Raw genomic sequence first — 15,274 nt, 5'->3', positions numbered from 1 at the left:
TGAAAAGATGTATTTGAAGGAGCCTTCGAAATGCGACGGCCCAGTCGTGCAGATGTGACACAATCAATCTTCAAACTCAGCCTTTGAAGGATGCTTCACCTGAATTGAGACGCAGCTGTGGACTGTAAATAAGACACAGGACATGGTAGCTACCCAAAAGTGAAGCCAAATAATCTGGATTGCCCCCTAGTGGCTTGCTGCACTATAGGTCATAAACCCCGCATCTTCAGGTTTGTCAATTGGAAATGGATATGTTAAATGTTTTGGTCTACAGTAGGCCACAGAAGGAAATTCAAGAGTGGGCAAAAGCTGCAGTTTTCAAGAAAGTCAAAACAGTACAACACAAAATCAGATTTTATGACCACTGCAGTTGTGAAAGCTGGAGGAAAACTTATCGAAAGGGCTATTTGGCAATTTTTTGCCTAATTAAAACATTGTTATTTTACAAATCAGGTGACAGTCACTGCTGGTCTTATGCAGATTGTGTCCCAAAGTTTTGGAACATGGACTCCTCCAAGGAAAAGAAAACTGTTGTGGTCTGATTCTGAAACGAGACAAAAGAGCCAAGATCCACTTAACTTGGGAAGAACATGGTGCCAAGGATATGGAGTACACATTTACCAGAGGAAGAAGCAACTTAAATTTGTCCGTCTAACTTTGTTTATGTTGTTTCTGGGCAGAATCCCATTAAAGTGTTAACGTGCCAAGATTTCACAAAAATCGTTAAATGTTTCAGTATGATTTGATGGACAGTTATGTCATTGCTAAAACATAAAAAGTTAATTTTTTAAGAATTTCTTAATGTTGTATTTAGCCATTTGGAATTTCATTTTTTTTACCAATGCATGTAGATGGGAGCCATTCTGTATATGTTCATGAATCACTGTGTATATAGATGATTAAAACATATTAACATTTTCTTTTTTATCCTCATGAATCTAAAGTGTCATTAATCCTTATCGAATGCATAAGCTCTGAGTGCTATAAATTCAATTTCATTTGTAGAATCAATTCCTATCTACACAGAAGATGATTGATAATTGCATGAAGTGAATAAAGTAAATAATGAAATCAATAAAATAAATTGAACATGCTGTTCTGAAGTTTGTAGCCATAATTTTTTCATTGGGCTGTTAGTAATATTTCAAAACATGATTTGCAAATTAATGTAAAATCGATTGGGGTTTATTTGTGCATGTTTGCAGCAAGAGCGCCACCTAGTGGCACTAACCTTGAATTACACAAGTCTACAGATTACATTAATGGGAAAAAAACTTGGGTAGCAGGCATATATGTATTGCTGTCTTATTTACAGTAAAACTTAGAGCTACTATATAATATTGTACTAATTTTTTATGAAAAGAATTTGAAGTGGGGGGGTAACAAAAGTCAATGTGATGACAGAAGATTTTTTTATCAAATGTAAATGTTGTATTTTTCGTTCTAGAAGATTTGTCAAAAAGCTGTTCATTGAATCATGTGTTTAACAGTTTTGAAATTCAAGTATTTACATTTAATGCATACAATTTATCAGATGTCGACACTTTTCATATTAGTAGTACCGCTACATAGCTGAATGATTAAAAAGCAAACACATTATGTACCAGCTTCTCAAATGTGAGAACATGTTGCCTGTTTTTATTCTATTGAGTCTAAATAATCAATAATGACAACACTGTTTGTATTAACTGCATATTCAAACACCCAAATCCTCCCTGAAATTTAAATGAAGCAGAAAAAATAGCAGCAAGACCAAGACACTCTGTCAGCATTGCCTCTGAAAACTGGACAAGGTACATCCAGAGTTTTTCATGTTAAGAAAATATACAAAAAGTACATATATCTGCTCACAACTACATTATAAAACCAACTGAGGCACTACCAGAGTTAAGTCTCTCAGTTACACACACACATACACATTTGTGTCGTTTTTGTGGTATTAAGTTACAGGGTTTGAGGCGGATGTGAGTTAGCTCCACCTGCAGCTGCTGTGCACATGAGTGGTTTGGAGATTGTGAGATTCAGGTCACACACGCATAAAGACACGATTCTGCAAACAGCCTGTTTCTGCTACTTGGCTCTGACACGCTGCACTGCTCCGGATCCACTCAGTCTGCTGATCATCAGTCAAAATGTGAAAGATTTTTTTCTGTCATGCTACAAAGGTTTTATGTAAAGAATGGATTTTCTCTAGAAGAAAGGTGAACAGTGACCTCCAATTGGAAAACCAAAGGAGTTTAAATAGACAATATAAAAGTACTAGTATATATAAATATAAAACAAATAAAACCTGAAGATATTAATTGATATTTTGGTTTCATGGTGAATATTCTTAAATAGATTTGCATGCAATCTAATTATCTAGAGATAATGACCAAATGAGTTACATAACATTTTCAGACTATGTTGTAAACATGATCTGTATACATGATAGGGCCTCAAGAGAACTGTTAGTTAAATTGCAGATAGTATGTTTTTCTTTATGATTAGAAGTTTATTTTTCATACTTTTATTTTTATATTGTCTATTTGATTAATGTGGACAGTTCAGCCTCTTGCCCATATGCCCATCTGTCTCTTTCTTTATTGTTGGTCTTGAAGTGCCAAACCAGTGTTTTAGCATTGCTCATATATACTACATATAACTGCTTTCTGCTTTTTCCACGCTACTTGTTTGATATCTAAACAAACCTATGATCACCTCCTCTGAATCCCCATTTCAAAAGATTTTATCCAATGCAGCTTCATATTCAACAATTGAGATTGGACAACTTTACTTTCTTTTCTATAAATCCCAGTAACAAAATATAAAAAAACTACTTATTTTAATACACAGGCTTTGACGCTTCGGCTTAAATTAAACGCCATAACGCTATGTTGCCTGGATGTATTTTGAAAATCCGGCCGGAAATGGCACCTCACACTTCGTGTGGCTGATCCTTCAGAGAGGGGGTGCTCGAGCTGCCGGTTTGTTCATCTTCCGTTTTAACGCGACATCACATCAAAACACAGAAGCAGCGCTTTTATTTTGTCCGGCGACTCAACTGCGGACTCAGAAATATGCAGCTGTGTCCTCAGCTCGGCGGGAGAAGAGGCGAACCTTAGAATCGACTTCGGACCAGTTCAGCTCCAGCCCAGAGAGGAGGAAAGGTGAGCTGATGGACTCTTTCATATCTCAGGGAACTTTCGAGAAATCACACGCCAAACTTCACAGTGCATTTCAAAGACTTTTACTAGCAACTTATCTCTCTTCCTCTTTCACTCCCCAGCTGTTTCTCACTTCTCTATTGTTCGTGTTACATATTTACTGTAATGTCTAACTATACGTATTATAAACATGAATTTGTATAAATGTCTACACATATAATCACGATAATCTGGATTCGTTTTTAATTCATTGTAATGGTGCAAATCAAGCCTGCACTCCACTCTGGGCATTAATATCCTCAAATACTGGCAGACAAGGCTAAATCTTAACTTCTGGAGCATTTGTTTGTTTGATTTTTTATTTATTGTTGTTGTCTTTGTTTTTTTATTTACTGGATCTTCTTTGTTCAATTGTTCATGTGCGCCTCGGCTGCATGCTTTGACGTGCCTCGCTTTCAGGAAGTGGTTATAGAAAAGGCTGCTGTTGAGGTTTTGAATGAGAGAGAGCTCGGGTTTGCAAGGGTCATAACTGCAAAGATTGATAAGAAATAAATATATTGTGAATTATACATAATTGAAATTTAATTTGCCCATATTGTTATTTTGTGTGAAGCAGTTTATGTCTCTGTGACCAGAGCCCTCAGACATCAGGAACAACCCACCACTGCACTAAACTAATGTCATGTATAAAAGCACATCAGTCACAGGGACATTAAAGAATTAAATGTAGAAAGTAAATCCATTACTTCTAATACAGTATTTTTACATTGTCGTCTTTGACACACTTTTACCCATAAAGCACTGATCCTCCAACAGTCTGTACAGGCTAACTGAGTCAGTGTTATTCCTGGAATGTAAATGTTTGAAGAATAATTTGCCTGTTCAGCCATGACCGTGTTATTTGACTGTGGAAATGGTTAGCCTCCTCTTCAATGACCAATGAGCAGCTGTCTACTTACAACAGAAAGAAACACCTGCAGCAGTTATGTACAGTTGAGGAAAGTAACTAAGCACATTGTAGGATTTTGAGGCACTTGATTAAATAAATTATTTTCTGTATTGTACTTCTACTCCACTATACATTTCTGGGTGGAAATCTGATTCGACGTATAAACATGATAATGGTTTACGGTATAAAACAGACTAAAACATTTTTTTCTGGACTTTAAGTACTTTTACTTTAGCCGGGGCGATAAAACAATATAAATTATAATTGCAATATAACTTGAAGCTATAATAGCAAGACAACACACACACACACAGTTAATATAATGCACAATGAGGAGATATAACACATAGGTGATGTACCTCAGATTTGTAATGTTTTGCTGTTATGCGTGTTTGTTATCCTCATGAAGAAGAGTTTAAAACCCCAACCTTCACTAAGGAGCACAAATCAGTCTTTAAACTTTATATAATAAATATAAATAACTTTATACAATAAAGTTTAAAGATTGAAAATTATCAATCAACCAATATGAATATTGTATCTTGATATAATTGTTTTGCCATTTTGTCCAGCCCTGCTTTTACTTTTGGTATTTTCAACAAGTTCCCCAACCTGGAAGTTCTTGTGTTGTTGGTTCCCACCCTCTGATACAACCCCTGGTGTCCCTTGAAATAATAATCCAATGGTTGCAGGTCAACCAGACGTTGGTCGCCATGGCAACAATAGTAATTACACATTTAAGATTATGGAACAGTAACAGTTTGGTAAGGTTTATTATCTTATAGGAACAAAATCTGGTTTTGGGGTTAAAATAAGTACTTCCTTGGTTAACGGTTAACAGTCATGGATGAAAGAAATAACATAGACTGTTCCACATGAGAAAAGAACAATGGTGTCAACCCATCCATCTCATCTCCCCCCTTACATGGACTGGGACGCTTAATGCTACACTTCACCTGACTTCCTTCTTTTGTCCTGTCAGAGTTACTAAAATCACTAGAGGTCACCTAACAATAAAACGTAATAGACGATCTATGAGGTCATCTTTTCCTTCTTTTTTACAAGTGGACAGTCTCTCTCTTTCAGGAAACTTTTGCTCACATACAGAAATATTACTTGAGATGGAGTATCTTCGTATTGCAGGATTGCATGTTTACTAAAAAAACAACTAAATACTTGACTTCTGTAAAAATTATTCTGATTTCAGTCTTTTCTCGTAAAAGCCGTAACTGCTTCTCAATGATTGTTTGCAAAAAGTCACTTCATGCAACACTTGCAGAATAAGAAACCACCTGACACATTGCAGATTGCACCACTGCAAGCAACACTTCTTACAGCTGAATCTATCGGCTTTTTATCACCACTGATAAAAATACTGCATTTTGAAATAATCTGACCTCTATATATCCTCCGATTGTGTGAAGCAAAATATGTATTAAATTCACGGAATATCCTATAGTCTATAGATAACATTTAAAAAAAAAACTTTCAGCTCATTAGACTGGATTATTTATATTGTCACTAAAAAAGCAAAAAAAAAATTGGATTGTCATTAATTGTTTTCGTTAATCAATAGTAAAAAAAACTGTTAGTTGCAGTCTTTTCTGTCGAATGTATGTAACTTGTTCTAATTATTTCTAATTTTACATTTCAAATATGTGACAAGCACAAAAAGGCTGAGACTCAAATTTTGCTGCAATTGTAGGAAAACTATTAGTGCTGCTGAAATGTCGATAACAGTTTTGTCAGTGATACTGTGGTTATGTCCTGAGCCAATAGTGCCACTTCAATCACAAAGATGTCACCATTAACAGAACCATCTGACCTTATTTCAAAATGACAGGAATTGACATTGTTACCTGATAGTTAAGTACATTCTATTAAATGTAAATACAAAAAAGAATACAATTTTCAGACAACCTGTCACATTCACTGGTTTTTGGCTTGAAAAGCAAACATGCCCCTTAATTTTTTATATATAATAAGTTAAAAAAGTAAGTTCATTTTACTGAAAATAGGCTCATGGATGGTATCTGCACCTCTGCACTTAACTAATCCTTTAAATCATACTAAATCTAAGATCTGTACCCAAATAAAACTAAGTCAGAAGTCAAAGAACCATACGGTCCATGACTTCCAGTAGTTTCAATAATTTGGTGAACCTATGAAGCCATTTGGCTAGTAATGGTTCATGAATTGACGATCACATCCTGCTTTTACACTCTTCAAAGAGTCCTCTTGTTGCCAGAAGCGGATACGAGGCTGTGTGATATCAATCATTACGTGTTGACTTAATCATGGGAGATGTGAGTTAGAGCAGATAAGATAAAAAGTCATGTAAGAACAGCTTTATGGTCCAAAACCGTGCTTGGTATCCCTTTTATCAGCAGAAGAGACTGGAATGAGAAGAAGAGAGGTTATTTTTACGGCTCGAAGACGAATTAAGTGTCAAAATTGTGAACCTTAACCAAATTAAACTTGTCATATCAAGATTAAGGTAAAATATATGTTGAATAAGTGACAATAAAGAGCAATCAAATGCTGTAAATATTCAAAAAGTCATATCGACAGGGATTCAGTCCTTTGAAAAGTTTGATTTGGATTTTTTACTGTCAGATTAACAAAGTTTGTTTATATAACTTTCAACAGAAAACACTTCAGTTGGTAACACGAAAATGTATTCCTTTTTTTTTTAATATAAAGTTACGAATTATGTCAATATAATTTGTTAACATCAACAGGAACCAATTTAATCCATCCTTGCGACACTCAATGGTATCGCAAATATACTTATTGATTTAGCGTTTTTGCAGTGTTGTTTATCCGACAGTAAAAGATGAATCAATCTTTGGTGCAGCCAATTCCAGAGTGGAGGAACTTTGACACATAGGCCATTCATCATTCAAGTTATCGATTTCCGTAAGCTAACTATTTAATCTGTTTATCTGTAACTTTTGTTAATGGTTTAAACTCCATTACTTTTAGCTGTTTCACTGCTTATCATTACATTAAGCTCACTGTTTCATGAAGGGTTAATGTCTACCAAATTGTCTTCTGACGATGGGATGGCATTGGGGACTTATTCGGTTTAGGATCCTGCATTCATTTTCATTATTGTTAGTAAAAATCAACTGTCTGTATGTGGGACGTATATCTCGAGAACTGTTGATTGAATCGGTTTCACACATGTGTATTATAAACAGCCCAGGGAAGTGCAGAGCTGTGTTTGGTGTGAGTTGGACATGCAATACATTTATTAGTCATACAAATTTTTTGAAGCAAGCTCTCTGTAGCAGCTGTCAGTGTGCCTTCAGTCTGTGGACAGTTGAATATGTCTTCATCTACGTCCTTGGATAATCTACAGCAGTGGTCAGAGGCCAATAGCACCTGGCCATCCAAATGATATAGATTGTCTTATTATTTTTATGTGAGCATATTGGACTAAGACACAGACACACGGCACAGGCCCAAAAAAAGAACATCCATTTAGGAAATCATTCAAACAAATATATAAACCCCAATAATGAATAAAATCCTCATTGCAGATAAACCAGGTAGTATGAACACAATGTTCATACTACAATAAAAAACTAGAAATTAGTACATAAAGCATTAAGTACTCAAAAGGCACTTCTGGCAAGAGTGAGTGTTATCATATGGGAAATATATTTAAGTGTGTATTTACAGACTTTAGTTTTCATGATTAAAAATCAACAACTACTATATATTATATCACCTCAATATTAACAGCAGTGTCTTGTTTTTAGCAGGTGTTGAGCATAACAAACATCCTGGTGGTGGTTTATCCTCAAACTATTAAACTTGATGATAGAACTAAATTAAACTTGGAGAATTACACTGGTTGGCTCTCAATTCATGACGAGTATAACGAAATTCGGATTTGTTCTAGATTTAGCTTCAAACTGTTTATTCATTACTTTTACTTGAACATTTTCACAGTCTATCCATTGCTTTGATTTCTCGAATGATTTAACTATATTCAACTGTTTATTCATCTATTGTTGCTTAATTTGAGGCATTCCAGGAGTCTTGTTTTATGGGTGTGTAGACTCTTTTTATTAAGGGACGTTTGGGGGAAAGGAATTATAGAGAATGTTTGACATCTCCTCACTTTGCCACAGGTACATGTTCAGTGATAAAACTTGTAATCTTGCAAAGCGCTCTACAGCTGCTTCAGCAAAGGTATTCAGTATTTTTTTTTTAAGATAGCTCACCACATCCTTCACAACGAAACCACAAACATAAGGTAAGTTTTCACAGCTGTGGGAAAATACTAAATTTACACATAAGACAGAAGCTATCATAGGAATTGAATTTGACTTTTCATCCATGTTTCACTGTACTGCTGTTTACTGTACTGCTCTGTATCACTGTCACGTAGGTAAACAGAAATTGGGGAAGTGGCTTGTCACATCCCAATTTAGATATAGCTGAATGAGCTTTACTTCCCGCATGTCATTTCCATGAATTCCTTAATATAAGTTGTGTCACATGAAACCACATTCCACATGTTATTGGTTGAGTCAAGTAAAAAAGCACTCTGCTTTAATTATGACCCCTAAACATTACAATAAAATATTAGTTTAATTTCAACTCGATGCCATAGTCAATTTCAGTGATAAATTCAGGTGCAGATGAACTAAGTCAACTTTCAGACCAAAAAGCTATTTTTGTATCATTAACATTATTTCAATCATTTGTTTTAAAAAAAAAAATCTGAGCTGCTCTCGTGTCTGCTTCCACAGATCAGTTTTGTATCCAACATGCTGGTTGAAGCACCATGTTGAGCTGTTTAGAGCAGAAATCTTAATTTAAGGACAAACTGCGGAAATGTAACCTTTTACTGGATTAAAATATTTGTGTATTCTTTCTTTCTCTCTGAATAGAAACACTTGTTGTAGACCCCCGGAAGTTGCTCTCCTCATTTTCTTCTTCATTTTCAAAACCTCTGTGACACTTCAGACAGTCCTCATGGAGGCAAGAGCAAAGTTTGACTTTGTTGCAACAGCAGAGGACGAGCTCAGCTTTAGAAAGGGTGATATCCTTAAGGTCAGTATATGTATATAATTATATATATATATAAATATGTTTGTATACATATGTGGTGGCTTCATAATATTTCATAACTAATGTTTAGCTTCTTGTCGTTATCTTATTCTGATCAGCTTCTAAGCTCACAAGATGATTGGTATAAAGCAGAGATGAACGGACAGGAAGGATTCGTACCACAAAACTACCTTGATAAGCAGCCTCCTAGGTGAGACACAGTCGTACTCATTAACAAACACTGAGCCTGGACATGGGTTCATCACCTTGATTAGGATAATGTTGGATTCTCACTAAATTTTCATAAATATACTCCACTTAAAGCAGAATTCATTGTGATCCTACGTTTCTTTAAAATAATTTTTCAACCTGAACTGACTGTGAGCTGTCATTTTTACTGTAAATGCTGCTATTAGTCTACATCTGCTACGTATTTATATATTTTTTTCTACTTATACATTCACACCAGGGAATAAGGGCGAAATGGCCTTTCATTCCCATCTGCGTCCTGTTCATGTTGCAGAATTGACAATAAAGTTGAAGCCTAACATCAAAGTGACAATAATTGTGAAATTTATAGCCAGAACTGAAATCAGAAGAACAGGAAGATTTATGGCATTTTTTACAGAAAGAAAAATAGCACCTTTAGCTGTAGAATCTGGCTGTAGCTCTGTGTGAGGTTTACAGCAGATAAGCAGAAGCTCATGGCCTCCGTCCGTTTGTGTGTCCAGATGGTTCCAGGAGAACGCCAGTCGTAACGCAGCAGAGGATCTCCTGAGGCACAAAGACGTCGGAGAGTTTGTGATTCGAGGGTCCCAGAGCTCCCCGGGAGACTTCTCCATCTCTGTCAAGTTAGTGAAACAGTCTTGTGTTCTTTATTCTGCCAAAAACAATGCTCATGTTAAGCCTGCCGTGTGGTTTTAGATTCAGTCTATCTATTTTACGATTTGCGAGGATGATGTCCAATGCCAGTAAACCTTGATGAAAATGTTGATCAAAGTTTTCTGCAGTCTCCAACCTGTGTTTTTACCAGAAGGTTATTGTACTCAACCTCATTTTTATCAAGATCTAAAGCCTTCTTTTTCAAATTTGAAAAAAAATTGTTCAACATTGCACCTTTTTCTCAGAGTATCTTCACGTATCATGTATCTTGATGGAACAAATCAGTTGTGTAAGAAGGACTGATATGTAGGAGTGTGTGAAATGTAGTGTCGCTTGATTTAATACAAGGTGACTATTGGGCCTTGATGGCTTGTGCTGCACTGAGTGATATTCCAGGGGTCAGTAAATTTAATTGAGTATTTGAATTAGAGAATTATTATTAATCTCATTGCTCATCCGGTGCTTTCAGTCTTTGAAATCATTGAAAAGATCTGTGAAATTATTTAACCAGAGAAATTGTGAACCAATATTTCTACTCTCCTCACACTGTGTAAACAGTTAATTGACTCATGTTGCCAGCTTTGAGTTTCTCATATGTGTTGCAAACTCTGCAGGAGTTTATTTACAACCAAGAGACTATGCAGAAGCAGCGGCAGAATAAATAAGACAGCGGAAGAGAGATGGGGTGATGTTGATCTGAAAGTGTCTGCAGTCGCACAGACCACCGGGGAAAACGATCAGTGTAGTAGAGTGACTTGTCTCTCGACTCATTTTAAATCTCTGTTCACTGCAAGGGTTTAAATAACTTATTTTTACTTTAAGGATTAATAAAACCAACAGTGTATGGAATCGCTTAAATGCTAAACTAAATTATTATTATTATTATTATTATTAAAATGCATTTTAAAGCATCTTTAAGACTCGCGATTTAAGGGAATTTGCATTTCATTGTAGATTATGGAACAATAATGCCTACAATATGTATCCATCACAGTAAATCTCATCCAGTAAGGGCCTGGTAGGTCATCAAGTGAAGTAATGTTGTAATTTTCCAAACTGACCAGCAGAGGGCGTTGCTGCTGAGGAAGCAGTCCGGAGATCCAGGCATGTAGGAGACAGGGAGCTAGTAGTTGTTCCAGTTGTCTTTTTGGTGATTCTTCATAACTCTTGAGGTTGAAAGTGGCGGAGCGTGGGGGAGCAGAGTATATGGGAGCATTCAAAGATCTGCTGTTGGAAAATTAAACTCAGTCCCATCCTTTTCGGAGGAAAAGTTGGGGAAACTCAGGGGTTTTAACAAGAAGAACAAGTTTTGACAAGAGAGTGACTGAGTTCGGGTGGTTGCATCATGGATTTGGATTCAGAAACGCGTCTCTTGGATCGCCAAACCGACAAATCAAGGACATGCACTCACAGGTGGAGAGTGTTGAGTTTATTGAACTATGCTGCACGTGAAAGCATTCGGCTAACATTGATCCCAAATAAACCACCAAGCTCCAACATTCCCAGAATGGCATTCATTTAACCGCTTACCTTTGGAGAATTTAACATATAACTGGTTTGGAGGTAAAGGTTTATGTTTTTGATCATATATGGATTCCAGTCCTAGATGAAGTGGATCCCAGATACGCCAGTAAATTCTGAAAGGCACTGCCTAAACCAATGACTAATGTTTGAATGATGAAGGGAAGCCTCGTTTTTCAGATTTTTATATTATTTTTAAGGAATCCTCCTATACATGAGAACTGGAACTGTGCTGTGCTCTTTGTGTTGGGGAGGGGGTATAAAAATGAGGGAGGGGATTTCAATCTAAAATCTCTCTATATATCTGTGAGTAATATGTGGATTTGATATCTGATTTTTTTTTTTTAAAAGACAGACACTGAGTCAGTCCTTAACTTTCTAGGTGTCAAACGTAAAAACAAAACTTTCACTGCTCAAACAGGTATTACTACACACAGATCTTGTCAGCGACATTTACGTCACATTCTTGAGAAAATTCAAGAACATTTCGATTTTATTATTGGAAATGTGCATAACGCTTTTTCTGATTCTCCATCTTTTCCCCCAGACACGAGAATGATGTTCAGCATTTCAAAGTGTTGAGAGACAACAAAGGACAGTACTTCCTGTGGTCGGAGAAGTTCACCTCCCTAGACAGGCTGGTGGAGTTCTACAAGAACACGTCCATCTCTAAGACCAGGGATATCTACCTCTATGATGGCATCTCTGCTAATAAGAACGCCTCCTTGGCCCCGCCGGTACGAGACCTTTCTGTCTTTTGCTTTTATTCACTATTAAACCTCCTCAGACTGGATTTCCTAAAGTCACCAAAGGATCCGACAACAATGACCACAGACCACTTACATGGGCTGTTTGTTAATAGTATATCAAACCTGTCTACAGGTTGGATTGAGTAATTTAGTCTTATCATTGTTTTATCTAACAGGTATTCTGGAAATTAATTGATTTATTGTTTGGTCTATAAAATGGCAGAAAATATTATAGTATAAAGTTAATCCCAGCATCAAAGTTGTAAAATGTAGTCAAAGCAACTACTCCAAACTTAATTTTTCCATATCATAATCCATCGTTTCAGCTTGAAACACATTTAAAGTCTTATTTCACATTAAAGAATTTCAGTAAAAACTTTTCTTTGCTCAATGTGAGAGCATCAATTAATTTAAATTTAAAGCACTGTCTAGATTTTTTTTATCTTTTATCTCTTCCATATGTGGTTTTTTTAATAATTTCTGAATTTGTATTTGTCAGCAACAGTTTAAAGCTACACCTGATAAAGCCATGAAATCGTAACATGTTATGATGTTGAAAGGAACAATTTGAGTTATTAATTAGTTAGCAATGTTGAAAATTGTTTAACTATGATTTAAACTATGTTTATACAGAACTGCAATGACAATGCAAAGAAAAGTAATAATCAATCATTTGCTAATTAATTTCAGATATTTATAAAGAAGAAATACCGAATATTTCATGACTCCAGCCTTATTGTAGATATTTTATGTTTCATTGTTTTCTATGACAGTAAACTAAACATTTAGGGGTTGTGGACTGTACAAACAACACTCGCGTTGTTAAGATTTCTACAGAAGTTCCTAATATATTTATGTTGATGATGCCATGGTAACTTTGTTTCCCATTTCTATCATCCAGGCAAAGAGGGGAAGTTTGCCTGAACAAAATCACTCTGCTGCAGCGATGGCTACAACACAACGCAGAGCATCAGACCAGCCTCACAACCAGCTGGTACACTCTCCTTTTTATAAATACACACAACTCAAGAGCCCTCACAAACTCTCTATCTACCTTTATAGTAATATCAGTTTCATTCGGTCAAAACAGAACCATATACTGGAGTTTCTTTCTCCCTCTTTAGGTTACGAGAGTGGGTCTGGAGGAACGTGCTCACACCATCGGTTACTCAGGAAGAAACAGCCCCGTCAGCTCAGCTCAGCCTCCCCGTCGTACATCTGAAACCTTGCCTCTGCCTCAGGTCAGCTTGCTGTCCTATCTCCAAACACTTGGATTTAGGTTGAAGAAGTCCAAAACTAAATTCCTGTCACCTGCTAGATTCAAATTGTTTACCTTCATCTTTCAGCCGATTCTCTAAAACTCAATGTACAGAAAAAGGGAGGAAAACAAGTTTTCCGTTTTGAAAATTTAACCAGCAGTTCATTCTTGGTGACTGACTTGATTGATTAATTGACTATAAAATGTAATGACTGGATAATGTTCTGTCAAATGACTCATTTTATAATTTATGCAGCAATTCAAATGTATAGATAATGTGGGGTAGTTAAAGTAGCCTAACAGTAGCATTTGTCTATCAAAACATGTAAATCTCCAAAGCAATGAGGTAGGTAAAAACAAAAAGGCTCAATGATCCAAGATGGAACTACATTTAAACATTATTTGAATCTACACTAAATTTCACAGACTCATAAATATCCTTCTCCCTTAATATGCCTGATTTTCTTCATCAAGATATATGACTTCCTCTCTGGGCAATCAGTGAAATATCCCCCCCTAAAAGAATACCCTCTGTCGCCACAAATTTTATCCATTTAAATCAGAACTTGAATTTGTAATTTGAGAAACTTGTCTGCAATTGAATCTACTAAAAAGATAAATGTTGGACAAAGCTACTGTAAATGTTGGATTTTTTTCTTTTCAATGCTCCACTGTCAGGTAATGATCAGTGTTTGGGTTTCCTCCACTGTCCCACAGAGGTCGTCTGCTGTGCAGGTGAAGGCGCTGTACAACTTCACCGCAGAGGAAGGCGATGAGCTTGGTTTCTCGGCAGGAGATGTCATTGAAGTGCTGGATCGCTCGGACGCCTCTTGGTGGAAAGGGAGGCTGCGGGGGAAAATGGGTCTGTTTCCTGCCAACTACACAACAGCGCAGCTGTGAGAAAACACCCCAGACAACATACTTACTCTGCCTGCACACATCCACAGACTCGCTCTGCAGGTGCAACGGCACTGAATATGTGTGTGTTTTTTTTACACTGAGTCAGTGACTCATCTAATCTCTGCACCGCATGTCTGCACTTCATCAGCACTCCGGTTTCCAAATAAGTGAGTCAGTTTGTGTTTTCAGATCATATTCGTATATATATACAAACTTGTTGGTGCTGTGCTTGTTCAGGTTTTTTTGGTCTTACCTTTTAACAAAGGAGCAAAGGCACATCCTCAAACAGGAGCTGCTGCAGATGGCATCCGTACTACATGTCTGTCAGCATATTTATTTGCTCGTTTGCCTTTTATACCAATAAAACGTTTTGAATAAAAAAGGTTTATGGATTTGTCAATGCAATGTCCTGAATGGTCACTGACGTGGTTATAAATAGTAATATGATATAATAATGATATTTAATCCTACTCTGAATGACGAAGGCTCTCACAGTTGATTTTTATATTCTGACATTTATATGGAATCTTGGCTTATTCTTTTTCATCAAATGATTTTTGCAAAAGCCACAACTACTATGAATACAAGCAGAAATAAGACGGTAGAGTAGGCCAAAAAATGGCTGCACTAGATCCTGTACCCTAGTTTAAGCTGCATCCTTTGTGCTGGAGGCTTCTTAGCATGTGGCCTTATATGTCAGCTATGGTAGAGTTACCAATGGATCTGTGAGAAACTTGTAAAGTTAAACATTTGAAAGTTTGGATTCAGGAAAAATGGAAAAATCTTCAATATGCAAATATAG

At 36.3% G+C, this 15,274-nt stretch overlaps 1 protein-coding gene across 1 annotated transcript; it reads left to right on the top strand.

Annotated features, from left to right (window-relative positions):
• The first annotated feature begins 2,966 nt into the window (after positions 1 to 2,966).
• On the top strand, positions 2,967 to 14,861 carry grap2a (GRB2 related adaptor protein 2a). Its single transcript, XM_062408900.1, has 8 exons — positions 2,967 to 3,149; positions 9,003 to 9,165; positions 9,282 to 9,373; positions 9,894 to 10,013; positions 12,113 to 12,302; positions 13,216 to 13,308; positions 13,439 to 13,555; positions 14,290 to 14,861. The coding sequence occupies exons 2-8, from the start codon at positions 9,088 to 9,090 to the stop codon at positions 14,470 to 14,472; spliced, it is 873 nt and encodes a 290-aa protein (XP_062264884.1). The 5' UTR covers positions 2,967 to 3,149; positions 9,003 to 9,087; the 3' UTR covers positions 14,473 to 14,861.
• Positions 14,862 to 15,274: the final 413 nt, after the last annotated feature.

Source organism: Platichthys flesus, chromosome 16, assembly GCF_949316205.1.
Source record: "Platichthys flesus chromosome 16, fPlaFle2.1, whole genome shotgun sequence".
In the NCBI taxonomy this organism is placed as follows: Eukaryota; Metazoa; Chordata; class Actinopteri; order Pleuronectiformes; family Pleuronectidae; genus Platichthys; species Platichthys flesus.
The sequence above is the reverse complement of the archived record's forward strand: the minus strand, read 5'-3'. Positions and strand labels throughout refer to the sequence as shown.